The 19,445-nt window shown below is 36.6% G+C and overlaps 1 protein-coding gene across 2 annotated transcripts in view; it reads right to left on the bottom strand.

Annotated features, from left to right (window-relative positions):
* WDR36 (WD repeat domain 36) overlaps positions 1–12,946 on the bottom strand; it is a 38,677-nt gene extending 25,731 nt beyond the window's left edge. The window contains exons 1-11 of one of the 2 annotated variants that reach the window (XM_037167061.2): positions 12,660–12,721; positions 11,076–11,103; positions 9,232–9,366; positions 8,478–8,578; positions 7,223–7,340; positions 5,510–5,642; positions 3,800–3,854; positions 2,364–2,496; positions 1,702–1,877; positions 1,270–1,390; positions 686–751 (exon numbers count right to left, since the gene is read on the bottom strand). In XM_037167061.2, coding sequence (XP_037022956.2) covers positions 686–751; positions 1,270–1,390; positions 1,702–1,877; positions 2,364–2,496; positions 3,800–3,854; positions 5,510–5,642; positions 7,223–7,340; positions 8,478–8,549 — 874 coding nt within the window. In that variant the 5' untranslated portion in view covers positions 8,550–8,578; positions 9,232–9,366; positions 11,076–11,103; positions 12,660–12,721. Of the gene's footprint in view, positions 1–685; positions 752–1,269; positions 1,391–1,701; positions 1,878–2,363; positions 2,497–3,799; positions 3,855–5,509; positions 5,643–7,222; positions 7,341–8,477; positions 8,579–9,231; positions 9,367–11,075; positions 11,104–12,659 lie in introns of both variants that reach the window. The other variant, XM_037167060.2, reaches the window with a different exon arrangement.
* Positions 12,947–19,445: the final 6,499 nt, after the last annotated feature.

Below are 19,445 nucleotides of genomic sequence, written 5' to 3'. Positions count from 1 at the left end.
GAATAGTCTTAAATATATAGGAAGAACAGGCAGAAAACTAAAATAAACTTCACTGAGAGAATGAAAAGACAACTTGAATGAGGATATATCATATTGCTAGATGTAAAGAGTCTCTCAAGTATCAAATTTCTTCAATTTAATTCCAAAAGAAACTATTTTGAATACTGATTTTAAAAAGATCCTCAAATTCACCTGGAAGTATATACATGCATGAAAAATCAGGATAGTAGCTTAAAAAAATTATGAGGAAAACTGAAAACCATTTTTGTTTAGTAAACAAAATCTTTCAAATGCTGCAAACCATGGGAAGAAAACAAAATATGCCCTATTTACAAAAAGATGGAACCCTTTGATCCTTTCTCTAGGCTCCTTTCCACCTTTAAAATTCTACAAGTACAGATGGCTCACGTTGGACCGGCACTGCCTTTTGGGTAGCAGCAGTATATTTTTACCACTAAAGATGTCTAACTCTTTTTCAATAATCCTAAACAGCCCCTCAACCACTTCTGCAGCAATACTGATCTTAGGAATCGCACTACTACTCTTCTATACAAGGATTTTGTTTTTGTTTTTTTCCATCTAAAAGAGGAAATACATCAATAAAACTTCTTCTGGTCATCTCACAGAATCTCAAAATGTCTCTTTTGTGACCAAAAGGGTTTTTTCTCCCTTGCAAATGACCTACCATGTCCTAAGCTCTTGTTAAATTTTTCATGTACCGTAGAAAACGACTGAAGAGTCCCATCTTGACCTGTTGACATATATAGAAAATGCCAAATCAAGCTTCATCAAAACAATGGACCATCTGAATCATAGTTCTTATAAAATTAGATTCTATGAAAAGATTGAAATTACAGTTTGGACCACTTTAAAAGGAGAGCCAGACTGCAATTCTATTTTTCATTACAGTATTCAATTGTGCACAGAATATTATATATTAAGAACAAAGAATAAAATGAAGTACTAATAATCCCCAGCACATTAATAGGCAAGAACTACATTTTCAGAATCTGACTGTTCTGTCTCTCAGAATTAGTAAAGAGAATGACACTCCAAATTAATTATCATCTACAATGTTTCCCTTATTTTTCACCTCATTTTTCTCAGAAAAATAAATCACCTCATTTTTCTTCACCTCCTTTTACTCAGATTTCCAAGTCAAAGTGACATTTGAATTAAAAAATGTGCAAATAACAAACTGAATAAATATTAAGTACCCTGTTCTCAGCTCTTGCTGGAATAAACTAATAGCATGAAGCAGAAACTCACTTGCACTAAGAATTTGTTGTCCATTTTGTCCATAATATCTAATTTTGGTGAGAGGAGCACTATGTCCCATTCTGAATCTCAGAAGCCGGCCTTCACCTGTGGGACCATCAAATATCCATATCTGCCAAGAAATAAAAGCAGAAGGTTCTTCCACAATGTATTAAGTAATCTGCAAATAGTCCAATCATCTTTGACATAAATCAACTGGGACTGCGTAGTGCTGGCCAGGCTGCTGACCCTGGAGTGAGGGTTGGGGGAGAGATAAACTATTGATGTAACCTGCTATGCTTTTTTTTTTCCATTTATACCAGTACTTATTCCACATTCCTTCCATCTTTTAGGTTCCAGGCTGATACATTAAAGCAGACTTGTAATGTCCTGAAGAGTGGGACGAAGGAGCCAGAAAGATGACAACAACAACAATCATTATACCCTGAGAGCATTGTCAGCACCATTTGTGACAAGAAGTGGCTCCCTGTGGATAAATGTCAGTCCGGCAATTGCTGTAGAATGTGCATTTCTCATTTGATTAATAAATTTTTTGTCTTCAAGATCCCAGAGTCCAATATGGCCACATGGGCTTCCAGCTGCCATTACTGGATGACCATCTGTTGTTGAAATAAAACACATTAATAAAAACATGTACCATAAAACAACTAATCAATTCTTTCTACCCTCTTAATCCATAAATGTGCAGTTAGAAAAGACTATAAGACCAAGAATCCATCAATATTCCTTGCTTGGAATCTTTATACTCCAGTATTTCATTCAGTTCTATTAAATTACCAGAAAACATCTATTAAGAAAATTTCTTGCCCTGGCTGGTGTAGCTCAGCGGATTGAGTGCGGGCCTGTGAACCACACGATCGCGGTTCGATTCCCAGTCAGGGCACATGCCTGGGTTGCAGACCAGTTCCCTGCAGGCCAGTTCCCAGCAGGGGACGCATGAAAGGCAACCATACACTGATGTTTCTCTCCCTCTCCCCTTCCCTTCCCCTCTAAAGAAATAAATAAAATCTTAAAAAAAAAAAAATTTCTGAGTTTCAAAGTAATGCACTTTAAGTGTTCTTAAGTCTTATCAATAATTGAGTTACCTGTGCGAAATGAAATAGAAGTAATAGGTCCCCAGTCTTGACGAAACTTCATTAATGTCTCATCAAACTTAATGTTGTGAATGACAACCTGACCCGACATAAGACCAATAGCAACAACATCCACAGCTGGTGCCTGAAAATTAAATTATTCAACTTTTAAAATATTTTCAAATAGCTTTAAAATCCTGAATGTATGAATCATTACTTAAGCATTACCAAAAGAAATTGTTATCTAACACAAAAGTATTTAAGAATATTTTTCCCAGGTTACTTCCTACCTTCAAATCTGGTAGTCACCATCTCCTCCCCTCCCTCAAACCATATCCAACCTGGGAAGAAAACAGTCATAACAGAAAAGGAAGCTCATGTGTGAAACCACTAGATCACTGATTGAATGGAAACAGAAAAAGGAGACAATTCTTTGAAAACATAAAGGCTTGCCATGTGCGCAGCAACTATAAAGGCCAACTACAAAGGAAGTGTTTACTAAAGGAAAACAGGAAAAACCTATAAAATACATGAAAAGGCAAAGAAGTTTACAATCAGTATGTTCCAGCTACAACAACCTAATGATTCTAATTTTCATTTGATACAATGATCTTACATACAGGCTCTATAATAAGTTCCTCTATTTTATCACAGAGGATCAATGTCCAATACCATTATAAATGGGATCAGGTTAAACATTTTATTAATTTGCCATCATATCACTACTGTGCATAAGACCCTGTGCAGAGGCTGTAGATACCAAAACAAGTAAATCCACTGCCCTCAAGGGATCTAATTATCTGATACTTTTGGGGTCTCTGGATAGGCAAAAACAGAACAAGGCTGACAGTAATAAGAAAGAATGAAGAAATGCATATAAACTAGGTATAAACAATGGATATTTACAAAGACAAGGGTACAATGGCTGCATATTGTGTCCAATATACATTTAAGATTCTCTGCAGATACACTTGTATTCATTCAGACATGCTCTGTACTCATAAAAAATAATAGCAGTTATTTCTGGAAGAGCCCAGAAATATTAATGAAATATTAGAATTTGGGCCCCAAGTATTTCAAGCTACAAATCTCAACATCCTGACAAATGTCTGTCTCACCTACAATCTCCCTTGTTTCACTGAACAACTCATCTCCACTCTGTACAAGGCATGGGACTTACAAAAGATTGGAAAACAGGGTTCCACAGCAAGCACTAGCTAAGAGCCTAATTTCAGGCAATACAGTTTCCACAGAGTTTATAGGCAAAGGTTTTATGATTTGTTTTCAATTACATTTCTAAAACAATATTTTTGACATAATATTTATAAAGATAAACTAGTATATATTATTTTCATCTTTTGGTCTAAAAAATATAATTGATCCTTGAAACTGAAAAAAAAAACAAAACTACTAACAACTCCATTCTTCATCTTAAAAAAAATACTAACCTGCTGAAGAGCTGTTACTCCAACTTTCCATCCTGGAAATGTATATAGAAGTTTACTACAAGGAGAAAAACAGGTGAAAGCTATATTTTGGAAGAGAACAGAATCAACCACACATTAAAAAGTTAAATAATAACAAGTGATACTTAAGTTCTTTCTCTGCCCCATAATAGTCTAAATACACATATTAACTAATTTAATACTCAAAACAATCACAGTGATTGCTGGGAGGAGAGAAGGGTGAAGGGAGGAGAGGAGGGTAAAGGGAATAAATGGTGATTGACAGAAACCTGACTTGCATAATAGAGTGTACAGATGATGTGTTGTAGAATTGTGCAGCTGAAACCTGTATAATTTTGTTAACCAGTGTCACCCCAATAAAGTCAGTAAGAAGGGAAAAAAATAACCCAGTGAGGTAGACCAATACCACCTTCTAGATAAAGAAACTAACAAACCTAAAGATGTGAAATAATTAAGCTAATGTCACACAGCCACCAAGTGAAAGAGCACAGTGAGACCAATTCTAGATCTCAAGCTCAAGGTGCTAGTAACTCTAAGAAACTAAAGAGAAAAAAATCCATGACCAAAACCTGTTTTGTATTATAGACTACAGTATAAAACAGCCTTAGAATATAGGCAGATCTCATTTTTCACTACAACGTGTTTCTAGAAACATATCACAAAAGGGATAACTACATCAGTCCTGTGTTATGTAAGTGTTAGACGAAAAATACTGATGCTGCTCTAAATTTCAGAATCAAGCCATGAATAAATAAGTCCACAGAGCAAACAGAAACATCTGAAATTGTTATAATGATAACCAAGGGCTAAATCATGTATTACATTCTGTAAGTGGACTCAGGTTAGTTCGCTGAATGATTATGTAATGGACACTTTCCGTACAATAAGGTATGTAAACATCACATAAAAAGCCTCCGAGACAGTGTCTCAGTCATCCCTGGGCCTACCACAGTCAATATTTATAAAATTGAATGGAAGCACTGATTTAAAACTAAAAACTAGGACAAATATCAAATCTTTGATAACATTATTTTCTCTTTTGAATTTAGAAGGGCTTTGGAAAGGACAATTTGGATGGTCATATATTTTTGTTTGCCTTTTTGATACTATACAAAGATGCCTGAGCTGACACTTTTTTCCTCTGCATAAATGTTCAAGTAACAGGTGAGGTATTCAAAATCATTTATCTAGCTCTCCAGCCATATCAATGACATTCTAGTAGATATCTGTCATGTTTGTGATTGATGATAAAAGTACTTCTATCCTGAATATCATTCTTAAACGCTTCCACTAAATTAATACTAGTTTGCTTTGCCTTCTCTTACTTTTTGTTTATCAAAAACTAGAAGCTGCCCTATAACTATCTTATAGTTAATTAGTTTCTGAACTTATGTTACTTTGCAAAAGACCTCTCTACAGCTACATGTTTTTTGTTTTTGTTTTAAAGTGACTAGGGCCATTAGTATATACTTTTCAATGGGCATATATGAAGCTGCCCACCATATGCCATGACTGCATGCCAGCTTTCACATATGTGATGCCATGAGTAACAATTCTAAAAACACATGCATTTACTGAAAGCTCTCCAAGTAAACATATAAAGGCAGGGAGAATTGAGAGACTTAAGTACACGTTAGGGAGTAATAGATAAGGTAGGTGCCACCCATATCATGTTCTAAATAAAGTGCTTACTTGGATTTCACATTCCATAACTGCAGGCTTCCTTGTTCACTGCCAAGAAGTATTTTATTCAAGTATGTACTTGGATGCAAAATTGCAGAAATTTTAAATACTGATTTATCGAAAGTCAACTGAAGGTATTCTTCTACAAAAGTTATAAATAACATTTAATTATTTTTATAAACTAGTTAAAAAATATTCTTCATATATCCATATATTTAGCACTTAAGTCTACCACATCAAAGATTTACATACTAATATAAATCAAAGACTTATATACTAATCTATAAACATTACATGAGAAATTAAGGTTTATAGAAATAAGAACTTAAAAACGTGACATAGGAAGCAGCCTTAACATTTTTATAATCAAGAGGCAGAGTGAATGTTCCATGTGAAGTGCTTGCTCTGAGCTCTTCCAGGGAGTGAAGGGCCAGATACCTAGAGGGCTTGATGAGCCACTCGAACATGTAAAAAGTAAGGGCAAACTTGGGTGAAACTAAGAACATACTTCTCACACATTTCCACAGAAGAACCTCTAACATATGTGAAATCTTACATTTGTTTAAAATTCCTACATGTGAATTTTGCTACTTCACACATAGCCCATCCATAATGAAAACAATTTTTCACTAAATTTTCCAATAAATTTGAGTACCCAGAAGGCATTCCTCACTTAGTCTTTAGGCTCGCATACCATCTGGCACACTGCTGTGCATGCCAGGGGTATACATACCCAGTTTAAGGAGTATGGGTACAGGTAAAAATTATACATTTACTTTAAATACTAGTTTTAAACACCCCCCCCCTTTACTTGTAATTTACATTTTACTTAAAATCATCACAAACAGCTCCCTGCAGATAATACTTCAATGCACTGATGTACCAAGAACAGCTGGGCATCAGCATCGTTAGAGAGCCAACTAGACTCTATCGGATTCTCAACCTTTATAAAAGGCCTTTTAATATCCATCTGCAAAGGGACCACTCTTGGAATTCTGTTCCCTCTACTTGAGCAAAGACAAAGTAAAAAAACAGACTGACTAGTTTGAATAACATTGAATAACTCCCAGGAGCACAATCTCTAGATTTTCTACTAAAAGCAACCTTACTGAATCAAATGAGGAGTGAACCAAAAGGTAATACAAGATAAAAATGTAAGCAGATTAAAAAACTTAAAAGCTTTAATTCACAATAGACCTCTAGTCTTTTACTAAGGAAAGCTGGGGATATTCTGGTATAAATTCCTAATCTTTCAGACTAAAACACTCCCATAAACCTAGCTCCATGCCACCTCGTAAGAATTATTGCTGCTAAAGGACATGGACTCATCCTTAGAATAAGCAGGTACATTTTCCTTCAGATGACAGGATCTTCAAGTTTATTATTATAATCTCCTTCACTAAAAGCTGAAAATACAAACCTAGAATTAACAGGTACAAACATATACCAAAATTCACTCCCCAGAGAATACAGCATGTCACTAAACTTGAAGAACTTCAATTGAAAATGGGTAAATTGAGATAAGCCCATTAAACAAGTTATAAATAGCTCAACTAGGTGAGTAAAACTGTTTATCCATTTTGTACCTAGAACCTTTTTCCTATACATGTTAAAGACTTTTAACTTTTTTAACTGCTTATGTGAAACCTCTGGTATAGACTGTTTAATTTTAACTATAAACATAATATGCCGAGATAAAGGAATAAATTGGTTAATTCTTACCTTCTGAATATATGTGCCAAATAATAAGAATGCTGTCAGTATCAACAGAGATAATGTGATCTCCAAAGGGTTGCAAAAGATGGATTTCTGCCTTATGACCCTTAAAGGTATGTACTACCTATAATGTCAAAGTTCAAAATAATTTCATATTACTCATTCATGTAATATCATTCATATTAACAAAAAAGAGCTAATCTTGAAGGTGCTCATGTTAAGAAATGTAGTACAACTTTTAATTATGCGATTTTAGATTAACAAACAGCAAAGAATCAAACATTTTCCCCTGCTCCTCCAGCCATTTCAATAATAAGGAAGCACAGAAGTGAGACCCCAGAGGCTCAGCCGCTCATCTGAGAGGCACACACACTTCTGGGCCCCTCACCCAAGTAGCACAACTCCATGCATCCTAGAAAACTGGTATGTGCTAGAAGGCTGACCTTTACACACTCCATCAAAAGCTGGCTTCCAGATGAGATAACGGAGGGAGAGAGATACAGGGGTACTTCTAACAATAACTTTGTTTCAGGGAAGAAGTGCTGTGTTCCTCAATAACTATAGCCCCTTCTCCATGGTTTCGGTTCTTACCAGGCACCAGAAATGCTATTTCCTCTTCTCCCTTTGGCCCTAGTGATGGTAACAAGTTCCTACAGTTGATAGTTTTTGATGCCTTCTCATACCTAATATATGTACCTCTCCCAGGGAAAACTACAAACTGCAATGGTGTGCAAAAGACATACATTTTTCTAACTCCCTAAAAATACAAACATCTCCCATTAAAGAACTCAATAGGTAAGCTGCCATCCTACCACAGGTAATGATGTTGGAGGACTTTTGGAACAAACATCAGTCCATTCACCCTTGACAAGTACAACGATCCTATCACTTGGCTACCTAGGCATCCCTACTGCCACTCCCTTTCATGCTGCACTGCTAAAGCCAGGACATCTCTCAAGTTAGTTGTCCCAGCACAAATTTAGACACCAACTGGTAGATTAAGACCCCCTCCCCAAAAAAAATCTTCCTCAGCAGTGGAGAAAAGAAGAGAATGTAGCTTTCTTTACAAAGGGAACAACAATTTGGTTCTTAAAAAAAAGTCACAAACTAAGTTGTCCATAATAAAAAGCCAATTCCTATGAAACAGTGGTGCAAATGCAAATAAAGTCCCAGAACGTGCCAGATGAAAAATGACAACATTAAAGATCCCTCCCTTACCAGGCAAATCAACTACCAATACAAAAGACACAGTGATACAAACCTCTTTATTACGGGCAAATGCAGAGAAAACATTCCCATAAGCAGCAAAAACCAGCCTCCCATCAGCTGCCATACAACAGATATCCTGTGGGAGAGAGTTACCTAGGAAAAAAATATATAAAATAATAAAGAATTGTTAAGATCTTGAAACAGAAACCTCAAGTATACATATAACATTTTTCATGGTTATAATTTAAGAATATGTATACAAAGTCTGTCCAGTAATAGTCCAGCCACTGTTAATATAACAAGAATGGTTTGTCCAACATTGATGTAACCTGGCAGCCAAGGAGTGGACTGAAATGCACATGTGTGAACTATGAGGACTTCACGGTACTAGTCAGTGGGGGTGGTAGACATCTTGGAGTGAGCATGTGTGCTGTGTGGCCACTGCATTCAAAATGACTGAGCAAGTAGAGCAATGAATCTCCACCAACTTTTGCATTAAGCCCTGGCTGGTGTGGCTTAGTGGATTGAGCACAGGCCTGTGAACCAAAGGGTCACTGGTTCAATTCCCAATTGGGGCACATGCTTGGGTTACGGGCCAAGCCCCTGGTGGGGGGGCATGCGACAAGCAATCACACATTGGTGTTTCTCTCCCTCTCTTCCCCCCTCTCTAGAAATAAATATACAAAAACTTAAAAAACAAAATTTCCCATTAAGCTTGAATATTCCTCTGCAGAAACTATTTACTTGATTCAGAAGTCTGCAGCTGTGGGCAACTGGTGATTGGCAGCTTCACAATAACAATTTACCTGCTCATCCGTCACGTCTCATGCAGAGTTTTTTGATGAGACATCAAATCACCCAGGTGACTCAGATCCCTTCCAGTCCAGATTTCACACCCTGTGACTTCTGGCTTTTCCCAAAACTAAAAATCGCCTTTTCACCTTTGGAAGGGAAGAGATTTCAGACCATCCATGAGATTCAGGCCTGTATGACAGAGCAGTTGATGGCAACTAGGAGAACTGTGTGAGGTCCCAAGGTGCCCACTTTGAAGGGGACTGAGGCATCCCTGTCCTATGCATAATGTTTCTTGTTTCTTCAATAAATGTCTCTATTTTTCATATTTAATGGCTGGATACCTTCTGGACAGACCTCGTATGTAAATAAAAGCTGAGAATAGAGTATAAAATTTTGACTTTAATGTTATTTTAGACATCTAATAACTATGAGACTGAAACTATGAGATCACCCTAACTTTTCTAAGAGAATAATTGTCTCATATTTGTAGACATGATTTGAAAGAAGTAAAAAGAAGCTTTTTGAGGTTATTTGGAAAAAAATCCTCAATACATAAAATGATGGTTATCCAGCCTGCATGTGAATGCTTTCAGAAACATCAAGTTCACTAATAACTCCAGGAGAATTTGAAAAGTAAATTAAAACTTAGAACCCTGTCTAACTCTATACTATGGAGTATCCTCAAAAGTACTCCATATGACATGCTACATGCCGGCCCTTAAAATGGACAACATGGCTTCCACTCAGTCTTCTCCAAGGTAAACATGCCTATCACCTCTCACCATTTCTCGTATGATGATTTCTTTTTATTATTTTATTGTATTTATTTAATTATTTATGATGATTTCTTGAGTCCTCTCTCACTATCATGGTCACACTCCCTTTTTTTTGGTTTGTTTGTTTCCTGTTTTGGGGCCAAGAGGATTAAGTATTTCTCATCATGCACATTACACTTTGGGATTTCATTCCCAAAATACTGTTTTATAGGTTTATTATTCACTTCTGTGTTCAACTTAGGTTACTCTGCCTTCTATAATCCTTTAAAAATATCAGTTTATCAGATATACCCACTAGATTCCTTACAGTTATCCTGCTTCTCTCACCAAGATCATATTTAATGGTAAAACTAGAATCTCTCAGCTGTGACAAGCCCATTATTATATTAAACAGTTTTCAAACAAATAAATATTCCTTCCATTGGAAGATCTAAATGCAGGAGAAAGAAAAAATACAGTAAAAATAATGATGAAATCAGAAAATCACTATTTGGTAATCATAATGCTAATTACTGATTCAGACAAGAATCATCACTGAATGATAAAAGCAGTGGATGACACTTTGAAGAGTACTAGGACATTTATCATAAGATACATATTCATTACAAAGGGCAAAACTTTAAAATGGAGGCTCCTGAAAAACATCGCCTTAATGAAATAATCAAAGTTATCACTGCTGGGAAAATGGCTAACCAACATCATGTGTCTCCTGATATGATATATTGAGAATTCAGCATCATTTCTTTGTTATTCTTGCCATCGAGCATAACCTGAATATAATCATGAGGAAATATTTTGAAAAATCAAATTGACAGACATTCTAGAAAAGGACAGCCTATAAAGCCTTCAAAAATGTCAATGTTGTGAAACACAATAGAAGTCTGACAAACTATTCCACATTAAAGACTAAAGAGACATAAGTGAATGTCTCACATGATCCTGACTTTTTTTCTTTTCTGCCATGTGAATTTATCTGAAATACACACTAGATTCCTTGTATGTTCTGTTAGTCTTAAATTTATACCAAAATTTAAAAAGATACACAACATGTAGAAATTCAGAATAAAGTCTATACTTACTCACTGCAACCAGGCTAAGTTTCTGAACCTGTTTAAAAACAAAAAAATAAATAAATAATTTTTCATTAACAAAAAGAATTATAATAATCTGACACTTGAAGATCAAGATATAATCTCATACATTAACTTGTTATATTGTCCTTCCTAAAGACACTTATTGATCCTAATTTTTGCTGCTGTTGCAAGTACTCAACTGCTAATGTACCAGGAGAGTAGCCATATATAATATATAAACAAATGTGATTTTTGTTTTTCAGGGTTCTTTGCAAGGGTACTTGACAAGAAGTTCTAGCAAACCATCAGCTACAGTTGCTGCAGTTCACGCTTCACCTTCATGATGTTTCCACTGGCCAAAAATGTGCTAAGTCATCTCCCAATGGAAACATTCAGCAAATGACGGCAAGGCAGGTCAACCAGAAAGGGACACCTGATTTCCATGACAAACATGGTGACCCTGATCTACTGTTACTGATCTAGCTGTGTAACCTTCTGGTGCCTCAAAGTCCTCATCTATAAAATAAGGATGATTATAGATACCCAGTTTATGAGATTATTATGAGGATTCAATAAATAAACTTTGTATGAAACAGAATAGATAACTGCAGTCATGCAGTAACTGCTCAATAAATGTTAGCTACTACCAGCACCACCTCCACCTTGGGCATGGTCCTCACTCTTCTATTCCACTACCTCAAACAGGACCAACAGTAAGTTTCTTCTCGCTAATAACCCATTTGATTTGCACAATTTTTCAAGGAATATAACTTTACAGCATGATTTCCAGAACAGATGTTTTATTTACACTTGCTATTATCATTTTCCTCATTAAAAGGTCCCTCCTTTCACCAAACATACATTCACTTGAATAAGACAAAAGGGAACAAGTAAACAGCAACAAAAACTATTTCAATGACTGATAGAATAGGAGAAAAGTCCATCACTAACAAGCTGAAGGCCTTGGGAAAATTAATTTTTCTGAGATTTAGTTTCCTAGTTTACATAAAGGTGCTACAAAATGCTATGTACCGTGCGAAGAAATTGCTGCAAGGCTGAGAGTGGCACTGTGCGGGACTCACAACACTGGTAGAAAATAGACGCTCAGGGAAAATTAGTTTACTATCAAATATGGACAGTCCCCTAAATCATAACTAATCTCACCCTCTCCACTCTCAATATACGTCGGTAGGAATTTCTAACCCAGCTTGTGTGACCAATTGCACAATAAAATGCCTTGCAATACTTTCTTATACTGTGCGCGGCCTAGGGAGTTGTTTCAGTCGTATTTACATCTGCAAGGGAATTTCATTAAATATTTATACTGAACAAATATATTGCTACAGAACTTAAATGTTCTCTAGCACTTTCCCCTTAACCACACTGCTTCCAAAACTCGCCCCAAGAGGGATGCGAGGTCTAAATCAGCACGAGGCGGTGCTGCGACAGCGAAATGAGATTAAGAGTAGGGCAGAAAGAGTAGCCCTAAGTAGGCTGTGTGTAGGCGGGGGAAGCGGGATAGCCCCAGGGTAGAACTGGGGGCTCGGAAGGGTGGTTCCTGGGAAGCAGGTCAAGGAAGAAGTCACTCACGTCATACGTGTGGAAGCTCTTGCCCACGCAGGTTGTCACGTAGAATCGGCGCTTCAGGGCACTGAACCGCACCACGTGTGGAACCTCGTTGCTGAAAAGCCCCAAGGCCCGGAACCCCGCGAATAGCGCGCTAGCAGTGCGGCCTCCCGCATTACCCTCCATACCGGCGGTCCGGTAAACTCTGGGCTTCTGTCCCGACAAAAACCAAGCACCTGGTTTTCGGAGCACCTCTCGAGACAAATCTTTGCCAGGGATGCAGACTCACAAGCGCTTCCGGCGCCTCTTGCCAATAGCGTCAGCGAAGACTGCCCTTAGTGCAACTAAAAAAGAGTTCCCTCTGGAGCTCACAAGGTGGGCGCGACTTAGGTTCCGCAGGGCATAGTTTCCAGAAATTTAACGATGCTCTCGAGCTCTGGTGGGGTTGACTAGTCACTTTTCAGAAGGACCTCGAGGGAGAAGACCGAGCTGGAGAGCTCAGGTCCAGGAGAATGAATGGGGGACCAAAGCCTTAACCCAAAAGTAGTCAGGTTAAACATGTGGATACAATAACATATAAAACTATGAGACTTATCTAGAAAATTTGAAGGCTGACTGGATATTTGATGATATTAAGAAGTTACTATATTTATATGATAGTAGTATTGTTAATATGTTTTTTAAGATCCATATCGTTTGTGAATACATACCGACATATTTACGGATAAAATTATATACCCGTATTGGCTTCCAAATAATAGGGGTGAAGTACAGAGTTTGGATGGAACAGATAATTTTTGAACCTAGGGAATGAGTATTTGAGAGTTCCAATCTCTCAAATCTATCTTGATGCTTCCAATGAAATTGAGATTTTTCACAATAAAAAGATTTTGTTTGCTTTTTACTGAGTTTGTTTACAGTAAAAAGACTAGAATATTAATGGATTGTCCTGGCTGGTGTGGGTCCTTGGATTGAGTACCGACCTGCAAACCAAAGGGTCATTGGTTCAATTCCCAGTCTGGGCATATGTCTGGGTTGCAGGCCTGGTCCCCAGCTGGGGGCTTCGGAGAGGCAACCACACATTAATATTTCTCTCTCTCTCTCTTTCTCCCTTTTTCCTCTCTCTAAAAATAAATAAATAAAATCTTTTTAAAAAGGAATATTAATAGGTTATTATTTTACCTCTCAGGTACAGATACTTTTAATTACTTGGTAAACATTATTAAAGATTTTTTAAGTTGTATATAATGTATGCATTGTTTTAATAATCAGAAGCAAAGACTTCTGTATCTATTGGCAGTTTAGGGAAAAAATTGGAAAGTTTCTCAACCAGGACTGTACAGTTCAAAAAAGCCATTGACACTTATTATTTTAATACAATTCTCAAAGTAAGGTTGAGAGGTGTTTAGGGCAAAAATCACATTGCTATTTAACAAATGAGGAAATTGATCTATTGGGGTTAAATGATATGTGCAAAGCTCCAAGACTATTTAGTGCCCCAAATTAGACCAGCATAAGATTTAGAGGAGGAAGAGAGATCACTGAAGGTAGCTGGAGGATAGGAGAAATATGCATTCAGTGATCACATTTTCAACACCTAACCTTGGGCCAAATGATGGGTGTGCGCATTCACATTAGATGAAGAACATGAAGGTCCTGGAGAGAACTTGTTGCTTAATTAAAGGTAGTGTAGCAATTTGAATGTAGGCCTATCGACAATAAGATTTATGTTTTTTGATCCTCATCTGGACAGTGAGAGAAAAGTTAAAAAATTAGAACTGTCATGGAAAATATATGTGTTAGTTGTGCAGTAGCTAGCAGTAGCTATATGTGTTAGTTGTTGTGCTTAGATCCTTTAAAAGGAAGATATTACGGGATGATTGTGAATTTTCCAGCTTGAACATTTGGCTGGGGTTAATTTCTCTCTACCAGTTGTCTCCCTGAGTTATTTACTATGCAGCTGCCAGCAAATTGTGTGAATGTGTGGTGAAAGAAAAGGAACTAGCTTTTATTCTTTTTATTCAGAGATATCCTCAAGTATGTCAGTACCAAGTTAGATTTTTTTAAAGTTAATATAGTAGTTTATTAACAAATGATCATCTTTAATTTGATTCAATACATTGGGGCATCATAAAAATTCAGGTAAATATAGTCAAGTCATGTTGTCATTAATAACTTTTTAAAAAAAGGTTAAATATGACTGTTTCTGAGTAGTTTATATAACAAAGATCATTTCCTTTTGTTACTGACTTCATGTATTGTAATCGCTAGCCTTCAAAATGGCCCTCAATGATTGTTACCTTCTGGTATTCATGTCCTCGCATAGTCCCCTCTCATACTGAATTTGGTTTGACATGTATAACCAGGCTATGTCATAAAAGACACTGAACATTTTGACTTGCTCCTTCTTGAGTCATTTGCCCCTGAGGAAGTCAGCTGACATTTTGGGAAGATACTCAAGCAGTGCTATGGAGTGTTCCACATGGCAAGGAACTAAAGGCCTTCTGTTCACCATCAGCACTACCTTGTAAATATGTGAGGAAAGCACCTTGAAAGCAGATCAGGCCTTTATATGACTACAGTTGTGCTGACATACTGGCTGCAAGCTCATGAAAGACTCTGAGCCAGAACCACTCTAGTAAGCCACTTCTGAATTTTTGTTTTAACTGTGTAACATAATAAATGTTTATTGCTATTTTTAACCACTAGTTTTGGGTAATTTGTTATACCTTAATACATAACCAATATATTTATGATTATCTTATCAAATTTAGAAATGCTTACACTTCACTTCATTGTGTTGACAGAAGTATGTCAGAAACCCAAGAAGGTTTCAAGATCTTTCTTGTCCATCCCCTTAATTCATAAATGTGTGAAGTACTATGAACTACAACTGCACAATTTGGTTGTAGAAGAGGAGGTACTCCATGTCAGTTCTCCTTATTCTCAATTCCAGACTCTTTCCACCTCGGGGAATAGTTCATGCTAGCTGTCCCATTTTCCCTGGTTCGGTAGTACCACCAGAACACATATTGCACCAAGATATTGTAAACTGAGGCATAAAGAAGAGGTTTGCTGAGTCAGTTAGATCTACCTTTTCGAAGATAAGCATGTATATATCACTAAAATGTTGTCATGTAAATTCTGACCTGGAGTTGGGAGACTAATGGAAATTCTTGTTTTAGCCAGTCTCCTTGAGAAATGTCACTTAAATTTTGCATAGAGAAACTTCTTTATTTTACCAGCACTCCATTTATCTCAACTCTTTTTATGTACCGTAAATCCCTTTTCATGTATCAAACACACCTCTCTGCTTTCAAAGTAATAAGGGATTTCAATTAATCTGCTTCACAGTTTTGCTGATGGCCAGGTGTAAATTGGCTAATTCTCTAATCACCCACATAGTCAGTCCTGACAATTATCAATGTTGCTGCCTTCATTAAGGTTTAACATGGAAGTGGATGGTGGATACCTCTCTCAAAGCTCAGAACAAACTTTGCCTGATTAAATAACAGCAAGTAAAACCATTCTCCAATAATACCTATGCTATCACTTAGCCTGAGAGAAGAGTCAGCTCCCCGGAAAGAGTATGCTGAGGTTTGCTATCACTACAAGGCATTCATGTAACAGCATCCTCTCTTATAGTCTGGCTGGAGAAATTCTGTTGGTTTTAAAGATCCTTCTACTTCCTTTTTCAATTACACTGGAACTGAAAGCTGCAGTGCTGTGTTGTAAGGAGCTGGGATAATAGGACCTGTGGGGTAATAGCATCATCTGATGATATTATAGAAATATCATTAAATGTTCTTCTGTTCTCTCAAGGACTTTTCTGACTTGAATGCCAGAAACCTAGGCTTTCCAGTGATCTGTAAAATGTGGCTGCCAAAGGACACCGCCTTTCATGTAACAGCTTTTCCTAAGTATGCTCTACAGTCTTTCCCCTGAGTAGAATATCTGGTATTAGACTAGACCCTATGGTTCACTGACAGTGAGGTTGCTACCTTTCATCACCATTTAAAAAAAATCCTGTGCTACTTTGATGGGAAGAGATACTTTTTTCTCTAAAGGCAAGACCTTTCTGACACTGAGTGAGTAAGAGTAGAAAAAACAAAAACAAAAAAAAAAGGAAAAAATGAATTTAAAAAATCTGCAAATTACCTTGCAGTAGATCTTTATAAGAGACTTATAAAGAGACTTACAGGGAAGGTTTTGGCATGTTTTATTATCAGCATAACTTGAACACATTTTGGGTACATAATAAACATGAAATAATGACATTATGATTAGAGGTGTCCACCAGCCTGGAGAATTGTTAGAAATAGAGTTGTGAGGGCACAATCCCCCATGTATATCTCACTGGTACACGGCCACCACCCATGGTGCAAAAATGGTCACCCCAGAAGCAGTACCCTGACCACAAAAGACCGCTCCAAAAATAGAAATTTAAAAGGACTGATAGGTTTTTGTAGTTCTTTTCCTTATCTGCTACATACCTCAAAATACAATAACTGTAAACTATGTTTATGGGACAGTTTAAAATTCTAAATAATACAAATACGTGGTTCGATGTCGGACTAAATTATTGTCACTGGTGGTGGTCAGTATGCAAAATAATCACTTAGATCCTAAAAACCAATAAATTGATTAAGAAAGAAAGAGGGGCCAAACAGAAATCTGCATTTAAACCAGCTTCCCAGGTGATTGATTCCAGAGGTCTGCAAGCCCCCTTGACACCTATTGACCATTAAGGGAATGGCTGGCACAACAATGCTGTTGGATACTGGAAATGGATGAGCTCATGGAATATGTGCTGTCAGTACCTGTTATCAGGGCTTCGAATTCTCTGGCACCAGTTAAGAAAGGCATCACTGAATAACACAGTCTGCAAGATGGAAAACCTCAGTCACATACAGTTCTGAACTCATTACATTCCCTCTGAAGTCTTCTGGCAAGTTCCAGGAAAGGAACAACTGAATCTCATTTAAGACTTATTTATAGCTCTTTAAAATAAGAACAATGAGGCTATTATTCTACTCTTCTGGAGACTAGGGTTTATTTTCCAGATATATTAACCCTAAATAATACAGATTTGGACAGTATACACACAGGGATGTTGCCGCTGAGACTGGAACATGAAGTGAACATCACACACTGACCAGTGGTTCTCCTAATTCCTCCTCCACTTACACTCCTGCAAAGCCAACCTTCTGGCCTATATTTACCTCCAAATAGAAGATTTCAGGAAAACTGAACAGTCCCAAAGAAAACACCTACGCACGCTGCCATTTGTACTAAATGTCTTGTACTAAAATGTCTTTGGTCACCTGAATGATCTACATTTCATTCAAGAAGTATTTATTTGACATCTACTGAATACCAGACACTTTTAGATGCTTCTAATACTGCTGAATTCAAAGTACATATTCAAGACTGGCTTCAGACATACAAATAATTAAAACAGGCATACAAAAACTCGCCTTTGTGGAGTTTGTTTTCTATAAAAGAGACAATAAAAAAGAAGTAAACAATAACTTTGAAGGATGTTAGTAAGTGTTCTGGGTGGGGAAAAGCAGGCTAAGGAATAGAAAATGTCAGAGTTGCAATTTTAAATAGTTTCCAGGGAAATTGTCACAGAGAAAATGATCTTTGAGCAATAGATTGGGATCACAAAATATATTTTTTGTATCCCACATACACCATATCATGAATACATTTTCACGTAACTAAATATTGTTGATATTATTTAATACCATATAACATGTATGTGTTAAATAGCGATAATGAAATAAACATTCACGTGCCCACCATTCCATAAAGAAATTAAACCTTGGTGGTAATTTAGAAGTTTCTCAAGTGAACGTCCAATGTTACATAATCGTTGCTAACTTTTTGTGATAATTATCCTTTTTAAAAAATTTATCCATATATCATAATTTATTTAATCAGATCTTATTGTATGATATTCAGCTTTTTTCTAACTTTTTACTATTACAAGTTGTATTCCCTAGATTGTAATTCTAGTTAAGCTATTGTTTCCCTGGGTAACTATTACCCTTCATTTTTCTGTGAATTAGATGCTTGCTCACTGTACAGAGAAATATTAGCAAGAGAGCAATAAATGAATGAGTATATGAATGTGTAAGTAAATTAGTAAAAGGTTACATTCTCAAACAAGTTATGTTTTTATCTAAGAAAACATTGGTGAATTTACACAATGTCTGGTCCTTAAAAACAAAAGAAAACTAAAGGTACCCTTTCAAGTGCTCAAACTACCTGAAAAGTCCAATTTGAATGAAAGGAAAACATGTGGTAATCATTCTCCTCCTCATTATCACATGGATTGCAAATCATGGATTGTGAAAGATCCCCTTTTAAAATGGAAACTTGGTGCAGTGATACTGTTAGAAAGGTCAGCTCTATTCCAAAAAGGAGCTTGGGTAAAAAGTTTAATCTAGAAAGGTTGAGTTCTAAAGAAGTTATCTTTCAAGATAAAGCTTGTATCTGAATACTTCAAAAATAAGAAATTGACTTTCCTAAGAAAACTTTTATTTTTGCCCCTACCCATCCTGACTTACTCCCCTAATACTCTTTATTTTTGTGTTGGGTAAAAATATTTGGGTTAAAAGCACAAAGAAACAAAGCAAACTAAAAAAAAAACAAAACCACAATGAGTCTGCCTAGTCTTTGGGAAGAGAAAAAGAGTAGGAAGAATCTAGGGTTGCTTATAGAATTAAAGGAACACCTAGAGAAGCATGCTTCAGAAAGGACAGCAACCAGACCAGCTCCTACTCATCTCTTTTTAGTTTTCTT

The sequence above is a fragment of the Artibeus jamaicensis genome, unplaced genomic scaffold (assembly GCF_021234435.1).
Source record: "Artibeus jamaicensis isolate MK-2021 breed Jamaican fruit bat unplaced genomic scaffold, CSHL_Jam_final contig_402, whole genome shotgun sequence".
Classification (NCBI taxonomy): Eukaryota; Metazoa; Chordata; class Mammalia; order Chiroptera; family Phyllostomidae; genus Artibeus; species Artibeus jamaicensis.
Note: the sequence above shows the minus strand (reverse complement) of the source record. Positions and strands in the feature narration are given on the sequence as shown.